The following is a 9,940-nucleotide window of genomic DNA, read 5'->3' as shown; positions in this document are numbered from 1 at the left end:
TCTCAGTCTAAACAATAGAAACTAGTTCCGTTTTTTTTTTCAAACAAAAATCATTGATTTAAGAACTGGTTCAAGAACCATTCTTAATGACGTGTAGTAGCTTCGCAACCCTTCTTTAGAACCAGTTCTGGAGGTGACAATTTCAAAAAAAATCATTGCATGTATTCAAGAACTAGGTGTGGAACTAATACCTCTTTTCCTGGGATGTTTCGATGAACTGTAACATCAAAACATAAATTTTCCGACTACCTATTCGGTTTCCAAATTTCTCGAGTGTTGTGTTAATGTATTCATAATTATATAAAGCTAATGCCCAGTAAATTTTATAAAAAACTACTTACTTACAGATTTGAAGCTGACCAAAATCTAAATCAACACAAATAAAAACACACTATTTTCAATTTAAATGGAAATGTAATTTATTAAAGAAATTTCTTTTTAAACTTTTTGAAATAAAGTAAATAATTAAATTTTTTATTTTTTACACAATAGTTTTCATTAAATGTTGCTTTAGTAAATATACATTTTAAACAAATATGTTTCTTTAAATATTGATTATTATAAAAAACAGAGGCTCAATTATTAATATTTTTTTTTAAAAGTGCAGTGCATTTATAATTTCAAAAAATGTTATTGTTTTAATTAAAATGGCTGAGATAAGAGGAATAGTACATATATAGATAGAGTGATAGTTGCATAATGCAAAATTAATTTACATACATTTCATTTTAAATTATTATAAATTTTCTTTTTAAGAAAGTAATTAATAAAAACCTTTACTTAAAACTAAATTGGAATAGAATAAATAAACAAAATAAGGAATTTACATACATTACATACACTGAATTATACGAGTATATATTTATATTAAAACAGTAAGAAAGGAGAGAACACAGTTAAAAAAATTATGTAGTAAAAAATTTTATATTATTTTTTTGTCTAATTTTTTTATCAAAAGTCCAATTATAATATAACAACGAAATACATATTAGATTTTTCTAATTAAAAAGTATTAAACCAAACTTGAGAAATCAATTAAAAATAAACAAATGGGTAATACCAATAATGCAAAAATATACATATGTATATAATATTTATAATTTGTTTCTGTTTATATTTTATATATTTTGTTTAGACTTAGAAAAAGTTCTTTTAGTTATTAAAGGTATTCATGAATTATAATATTATTTTTGCACATGTTAACTAATATAAAAGCCACTTAAGGCAAAGGCTTACTAATAATGCTGCAAATGCATAAGCTGAAGCTCGAATCAACATCGATTGGGGCAGGGCGCCCAACAACGAAGATGAGTGGCTTTGTGTGTTGGTATTATGTGGTGCATATTGCAAACGTTCCAATTTCGAATTGATCAACACCAATTGTCGCTTATGATCATCTAAAGATTTATTAACCTGATCCACAGCCAACATAAGTCTATAAAGAATAATTTTAGTTATGCTAATATTAGTTTTTGTTTATAGTTTCATTTGTTATGTCGCTTACTTTCTTATAGTTTGCGATGAGACAGGTTGATCACATATAGTAAAGTCATCGTGAGATTGACTGGAATCCGAATTATTTGGATCATTACTGGCCAAAGGTGAAGCAGTTTTATTTTTACGTTTAGCCTTCATAATTACCATTGATGATTGTCTTGGATCTACGCTCACGATGCTGGCGGTGCGTACCATTGGTGCCTGGTGTCTAGTTTTAGTTAATACTTTATAGTCCCATTCGTATTGTTTGACGTCATTCCGAGGATCCCAGGGCCTTAAATCAGCGTATTTGTAAATCCACTTTAAAATAGATTTAAAAAATAACTATATTTTAAAGAAATGTCTCGTGAATAAAACTGAAAATTTAGCTTACCTTGCCTGTAATTAAATCTTGTTGGAAATGTGCCGGTTCCCATTCGGCAAATGTTGCTTTACGCTCTTTAGCCGAAGTACGTTGTTGTTCCTCCAGTACCGTTTTCTCTTCGGTAGCACCCACTTGATCATCACGTCCAATGGCAGCCGATACTAAATTCCACAAGCGTTCGGATTCATTTGGCATCTGAGACTCAAGTGGTACCACATAACGTAATAAACGTTTTTTCATCGTATCACGACTAGCCGCAAACAGCATAGAATCCTCTCCAGATTTGCCATCTTTTATACGCATCTCACCATCCCAATGGCCGCTAATGGTAGCCAACGTTTCCTTACCCAATTTTATTTTGCCAGCAATAATATTAGTACTATCGGAACCGCCCAAGAAAGGTTTCAGCTTGAATTCGAGCTCCGTCTTGTAACCAGTATTCTCACAATCGATATTAATCTTACCACCCAATTCCATGGAGAGCGTACCCATGAGAATACCTTTGCAGTGGGCATAAGGTGTGGTTAGCGTATAACTCTCTCCTCTTGGCAGAAGAGTTAACGTAGCCACACCTTCTAGCACCGCCGAAGTGCTATTGCCGTAAAATTTTGATTTGGCCAAGATGGAACAACTGATGCAGAAACCTTCTTGGCGATTTGTAACGTAGAAGGCCGAAACCGGTGGATGATGCGAGACCTGCTCGGCTATATAATAAGTGCGGCTGCCATTCGGATGTTCCCAATAGCAACGGAACGTTTCGCCCAATATGGGATTGTAGGGCTTCTTAAGACCTTTGGGTTTCTTATAGAAACCAGATAAATACCATTGTACAACTAGTTTCATGCGTGTAAAAGGATCGTCTTCATTAACAGCTCTGTAAGATGGAATTGAAATGAAATGGTTTTACATATTTTATACAATTTGGATAATTAAATACATTGAAAAAACTAGCTTTAGTCGAGTTTTCATCTGAATTGAAAGTTAAATAATCAGTTTAAAGCAATGTTGGCTACCGTTACCCCTAAAATACCCTTTCAGCTCTACTACTGTTATCGCTAAAATACTGTTACCAATATAAGCGTAAATTATAAAAATATTTTTTTATTTCAGAAATAATAAAACTAATTTTTAATTTTTGGAAATTTTTATTTAGTATTTAATTTAATTCAGGATGCAATTACCGTTATCATTAAAATAACCTTACCGAACAGAATATAACGTTACCGCTAAATTACAAAAATAATTCAAATTAGCGTTGCCGTTACCTTTTAGTCGTTTCGAATCGGTAGCCAACCCTGGTTTAATGTCGTTTGAGTATCCAAACCCCATTTATTTAGTTAGATTATACTTTTGGAATCATTCTTAAATCAGCTTATGAACAGATACAGTGTCTGAATTCGTCTCAGAGAAGAACTCAATAAAAAAAATCAGGAACTAATAAAACAGTTAATTTTTAAAATTTACCTTGACAATATATCAGCATGATAATATGAATCAGAGAGCTTATCCAAAAATGACCGTGGTTCCAATATGAATGTGGGTAAAACGACTTTACTTAAATCCATACCTGGACGGACTTGTTTAACCAAACACCATATTAAACTTTTATTCTCTTCTGCCAATTCTTCAACTTGTTCGCCGCTTTGCTAAATTTGTTCAAATATAAAAATTTAAGTACATATGTATGTAATTACAACAATTTTAAGGCATTTTTTCAAAAACCAACCGTATTTATTTCCTCCTCCGGCATTGGTATATATGGCGTCTCAATTGGCTCCTCTTCATTGTCAATTTGTTGCAATTGATTATCGATACCAATGATATCATTACCATCTGAATCGGAATCTGTATCAATGCCAGACATTATACCCGTGGGAGCCTCATTTTGACTATCACCATCAAGATCTAAATAAAGCACAGTTACAGTGATTAGAAGTATAGTTTAAAAAACGGCTAAAGTTAATTTACTAAAGGTTTATATTATTAGGATAATTCATTCACCTACTGCTAGTGATGTGTTCTAAGGAATCAAAGAATAATACGGAATTATTTTTCTGAAATTTCTTGTAAGTTCTAATATATTTTCTTGACATTTCTTGACATTTTTGTTTGTGTGGTTTTGTTTTATTTTAGTATGAAAGAAAATTCAAAATTTGTAGTAAATATGTATTAATTAAAGAACTATATGGTCGTCTCAGTGTTAAAAGTAGTTATATAAAGACTATAAACTCAAATTGAACTCAAATCAGGTTGCATCAATATTGAAACGCATTAGTATATACTTCGACGACAAAAACAAAGAAATTAAAAATAAAACTAACTTAAACCTTCTGCAACGAATCTAAACATTATCCAAATCTTCAAACAAACAAAACGGCTATGTAATTGTATTATGCCTGTATATTTAGATATAAATATCGACAAATAAATTTAAACTTATTATTTATATGTTTGATACTTAATTAATCACTTGAAATGAAAATGAGATTCTAAAATTCTAGTTTAGTGTAGAAATACAAGCTTGTGGGTCGGTATGAAGTTGTTTTTTATATGAAGATCTAACAACTTAAAACGCAGACGGAATCCACACATAATTAAGAAGAAACACAACCTTGCGGACCGCTATACGTTTGTTTTTTTATATGAAGTTTTGAAAACTAAAAACTTAGACGGAATCCGCACTAAATAATATATTTGATTTGATTGACTTCTCTAAAGCTCTCATCTTCTTACTCTCTCTCTCTATTTCGGTTGGAGTGGTCATGCTTTTCTTATGTTTTACGAACAAACATCGTAATTCTAACATTTATGTATTTGTGAATAGCAGATAATATAATTATATGCAACACAAACAACAATATACAAATGACAAAAAAACCAGTTCATCTCATTTTCTCTGAGAAGAGGAATCGGCATAAAAATCCGCAAGCTTTCGTTTCTACACTTAAGTTGTATTTCTTTTAAATCAAAGATCATCAATAGAGCTCTAGCCAACTAAAGTGAATGATTTCTAATAATCGCAATTTGCATGTGGTAGAAGTAGGAGTAGCAGTAGTACCGGGTGGGCAACTAATCGATCGTGGTGATACAAAATTCATTGATAGACTTTTCTGTATGATTAAAGGTTCATAATCTTCTTCACTAGATGATCCGCAAGCTTTGGTTTCTATACTTAAGTTGTATTTCTTTTAAAGCAAATATCATCAATAGAGCTCTAGCCAACTAAAGTGAATGATTTCTAATAATCGCAATTTGCATGTGGTAGAAGTAGGAGTAGCAGTAGTACCGGGTGGGCAACTAATCGATCGTGGTGATACAAGATTCATTGATAGACTTTTCTGTATGATTAAAGGTTCATAATCTTCTTCACTAGATGATGTTGTCGTGTGAACGGATCCCAAAGATTGTGATTTCATCAAGGGAGCCTTGGCTGTTTTACGTTTTTTATTCAATTTTAAAGATTTTGATTTCGGAGAAGAATCTACACTGGATACATCAATATAGTCACCAGCACTATTTTTAGATTTATGTAGTTTGCGTAATTTTTTAATTCTATTAAATTCAAGAGCATTCGGGCCGACTAAGCGCTCCCAATTGGTCATGGATAAGTAGAGCTGTTGCAGTAAGGGTGTTTGGCTACGTGATGATGCAATACTAACTTCAGAGTCGTGTGGTGATTTGTGTAGATAATCCATATCGGGTACTGTGAGATATTGTGACTTACGTATCACTTTGTGATATTTTTCTTAGTTTAACGTGTTAAGGGTTAGTGTTAAAAATTTTAATTATTATGTATAAAACTATTGTGTTTCATAAAAAGCATTTCAAAACTTACCTTGATCATCAAAATGTTTTTCATAGTCAGCCTCAGACCATTGGGTTTCATGTGATATAGAAGCCTCTACGGTACCGGTAACTTGATTAGTTCCTGGCGTTGAATTGGAACGCAGCAATAAACCCGAACAGCGTAGTGATAGCTCCAAAGCATCCATCCAACATTTACCAGCTGCTTGGCTTGGAGCCCTAAATATTAAATATGCAGTTGGTAAAGGTTGTGTAACGGCACCTAAAAATATAGATTGTATGATTAGACATTTTAAAGAATTTGTTTTTAACTATTTTTTATACCTATAGTTTCCTTATCGGGTCCTCGAGGAGCCCATATGGATTGTTCTAAAGGATGGAATAGCTTAAAGCAAAAACCATCCTTTTTACTGGGCCTCTCAATAACCTGACATGATGTCAATAGTATAGTCCCCACCCAATGACTACTTTTGGTTTTAGGACTTTTATAAATTAGCAATAAACCCGGCTTTAAGACACACCATAGTTTTGTCCATGATTTTAGGGTACCCCGAACCTAGAAATAAAGAATTTTGTTTTATAAAACTTTAATGAATTATAAATTAATAATGGTATTGTAGATATTACATGTCAAGTTTACGTAATAATTTCTGCAGATATATGACATAGGAGGGTACTTTTATGAACTAGATCTACACAACGAATTGATTATGGCACTTTGATATGTAGCATATTGAGCTTTTACGATTATTCAATTGTCTCAGTAGGTCCATTAACCTGATCTACCGTATAGAACAGCTTCTTCACCATTAACTTTGCAAAATTTATTATAGATTACTCACTTACTCCAGTCGTAAATTTTTCAAATATTTGCAATTATAAAAAAGTATTATGTATGTCAATAATCTCAGTTTGAAATATTTTTCTACAAATCATGTAAAATAAAATGTAAGGCCTGTTAGAGAACACAATTTTATTTTGCAAAAGCATAAATTTATATAATATAGAATTCCTTCTAACACTTCATCATAATTTCCGATGCCTCTATTTATTATGAATTAGTTATTACCTTACACGCGAATGCTTTATTTCCCCCAATGCACAGAATTACCATTTTTCATTGCGGTAGTCGTCATATTAAATAATTTTATTTTAAAAAAAATCATTTTAATTTCCTCTAACAACAATTAATGACCTAATAAATTATATATTCTTCATTCTTTTCTGTTTCAATTTGTATCTTTATTTCTTTTCCTATGCAAATAAAAACTAATTTTGTTTCTAATAATGTCGTTAACACCATTCCAACAGACTTGACAGAACGATAAATAAAAACACAAATAAATTTACTTTGTTTGCAATTAAAACGCTAATCAATTTTGAAGAAACCGTTTAATTAATATATCAATGGCAATAAACAAAAACAAAGAACAAAATAATAATAAACATTCAAAACTAAATATTTACAAATTCAATATAAACACAGGCAGGTTATGTGAGGGCGGGTGTGTGATAATTAACTTACAGTTGATGATGAAAAATACTTAAATTAATGAAAATATAAACGACGATACGCAAAACTTCATGTTAAATCAATTTCAGTAGGTATGAGTGAGTAATCGTAATCTGCTAGGATTTGTATGTGAGTGCGCCAGACATCCTACACAACTTTTTTCAATTTAAATGTGGATTTGTCCATTTATTCTCCCACACCTTTTTATATTATTATGTAAATCCTAACAATGTAGTACTTATAAGATAAAATACTTATGATCTAATAAGCACTACATTGTTGCGTAGAAAAGTTATAAAATTTTGATTTGCTTACCTTAAGCCAATCTGCCAATACAATCACAGCTGGATCTTGCAATGAATTTAACAATTCAGATGCGACACGTTTCTTTTCACGCCTATAATTTTTACGTTGCGCTTTATAGGATTCTTTACGATTCAGCTTGGATGTGTCTGTTGATGTCTGGAACAGAAAAATATAAATGTGGTTATTTAAATTATTTTTAAAGATATGTATAAAAAATAACAAAGATATAAACATTTACATATACCTATTCTTAGTTTTTTTATTGGTAAAATAAAACCATGGAATCGAAATCTAGAATTTCAATTTAAAGAAAATAATAATAAATATGGACAAGTATCTACATGTCCTACATTTTATGAAGGATCTTCAAAATCAACTGAGGCATATTTGAGCATTAACATTTGAGTATTGATTATGTCATTACGTTTGTAACAGATCCAATTATTGGTAATGGACAAAAGTATAACAATACAATAGAAATTGTTTTTGAGAACCATATTCCGTAATTTCAGTTTTTAAAACATGACCTTTTACCAAATATATGTATGCATATTTCTAAGATAAATTAAATGTTACTAGGTTTTCTATTAAATTCTTAGTTTTTTTATTGGTAAAATAAAACCATGGAATCGAAATCTAGAATTTCAATTTAAAGAAAATAATAATAAATATGGACAAGTATCTACATGTCCTACATTTTATGAAGGATCTTCAAAATCAACTGAGGCATATTTGAGCATTAACATTTGAGTATTGATTATGTCATTACGTTTGTAACAGATCCAATTATTGGTAATGGACAAAAGTATAACAATACAATAGAAATTGTTTTTGAGAACCATATTCCGTAATTTCAGTTTTTAAAACATGACCTTTTACCAAATATATGTATGCATATTTCTAAGATAAATTAAATGTTACTAGGTTTTCTATTAAAATATAGTAAATTTCAGCATTAAAAATGCATTAAATTTTAACAAAAATACATTTATAGAAAGAATACTTCTTAGCATTGCCAAACAATTGTTTTAAATATTGTAAAGATTTGCGAATTTCAATCAATTAAACCTCGAAAAACTACTCCAAGACAAGATAAGAGTTTAAGAAATTTCCTAAAATAAATCCCCGGGAGGTTATCAATAATCTAAAATTGGAAATTAGTTTTGAACTACCAATACATCAATTTGGTGTGGATTTTGGGCTCCAAAATCCACTCCCAGCATAACAAATTCTTTATCTTCATTCAAAGGCTTTTATTTAAATAGAATTTATTCATTGTTAAATTAATTCATAATAAATTTAATTCAAACCTTAAATGGTTCCAATCTAATACAAATTGAGTGAAACTATTTTTTTTTCATTCAGTTTTGTTTTAATTTTTAATCATTTACAAAATTAATTGAAAAAAAATTATTTAAGTCTTTTTGTAACAGATAAGAATTTAAGAAAAATTTAATAATTCAATAATTGTATTAGCTATTTTGTAATGTAAGAAATTAATACTAAATACTAAAAGGAATGAATTCACTATATTCGTAATGAATTTTTTAATGCAGTAGTTAAGAATAAATTTCATTTTAAAAATTTAATTAGTAATTAACTCTTTCGAACCTTTGAGTATAAATACTTAATATGTATTAAATAATTTCATTCATAATATGTATTAGTTATTGAAAATTATTTCCAACTTACCTTATCTGTTTGATTGCCATCATATTTGTCCCGACTATCGCTTGCCCAATTGGCAATGCCTAAAAAGAATTTCATCTCGTTTATAAATAATGATTGTTCACAAATAAGATCAGTATATCAGATCATAGAAAAAACAGATGGATTGAATGGTTTGAGTGTGGTGGGTTATTAGATATTTGAATATCACAGAGAGAGAACTACAAAACGTGTAGTAAAATAATAAGTAAGTAAACAAAAACAAAATAAAATTGAAGGTGGAGTGGTTAAGTGAATATAAAAATTCAACACAATTGTATATGTTGATAGATTGATGCACTTTTTTGATTTTGAGTTACTTTGCGCAAAAAAGAATCACAATTTGTTTTTAAATAATGTCAGTTCTTATTTTTCATTTGTACTTTTTGTATGTAAATAAAAAAAAAATCACAAAAAAGTCTAAAATAAACAACAACTAGCCAAGGTTTTTGTTTATTGTTGTTGTTGTAGTTGTCATTGCGTTTAAAAAATATATGATTTCTTTTGTTTTGCTTTGTTTTGTTTTTGCTACGATTTGCGTGCGAGTGGGTGTCTGTAAAATTGTACATAGATTTTGTTTACAAAATATTTATGTTTATCTTAAAGGTTTTTTTTCATTGTTTCGTTATGTTTTCACATTTTCATTTCACTATATTTTTTTTTTTTGTTTTTTGGTATTGTATTATTTATTTTCTTTTTTAGATGATGAATAGCTGTTGTTGTTGTTTATAAACTAAAAGATTTTTATG

General features: G+C 29.7%; 1 protein-coding gene across 2 annotated transcripts in view; it reads right to left on the bottom strand.

The window, feature by feature from the left end:
- Positions 1–394: 394 nt before the first annotated feature.
- The window catches only part of Orp8 (Oxysterol-binding protein-related protein 8), a 67,007-nt gene continuing 57,461 nt past the window's right edge, over positions 395–9,940 (bottom strand). The window contains exons 3-11 of one of the 2 annotated variants that reach the window (XM_065515593.1): positions 9,177–9,235; positions 7,494–7,640; positions 5,990–6,221; positions 5,697–5,927; positions 3,588–3,766; positions 3,326–3,507; positions 1,871–2,735; positions 1,505–1,797; positions 395–1,435 (exon numbers count right to left, since the gene is read on the bottom strand). In XM_065515593.1, coding sequence (XP_065371665.1) covers positions 1,204–1,435; positions 1,505–1,797; positions 1,871–2,735; positions 3,326–3,507; positions 3,588–3,766; positions 5,697–5,927; positions 5,990–6,221; positions 7,494–7,640; positions 9,177–9,235 — 2,420 coding nt within the window. In that variant the 3' untranslated portion in view covers positions 395–1,203. Of the gene's footprint in view, positions 1,436–1,504; positions 1,798–1,870; positions 2,736–3,325; positions 3,508–3,587; positions 3,767–5,696; positions 5,928–5,989; positions 6,222–7,493; positions 7,641–9,176; positions 9,925–9,940 lie in introns of both variants that reach the window. The other variant, XM_065515594.1, reaches the window with a different exon arrangement.

Source organism: Calliphora vicina, chromosome 1 (assembly GCF_958450345.1).
Source record: "Calliphora vicina chromosome 1, idCalVici1.1, whole genome shotgun sequence".
NCBI lineage: Eukaryota > Metazoa > Arthropoda > Insecta > Diptera > Calliphoridae > Calliphora > Calliphora vicina.
The sequence above is the reverse complement of the archived record's forward strand: the minus strand, read 5'-3'. Positions and strand labels throughout refer to the sequence as shown.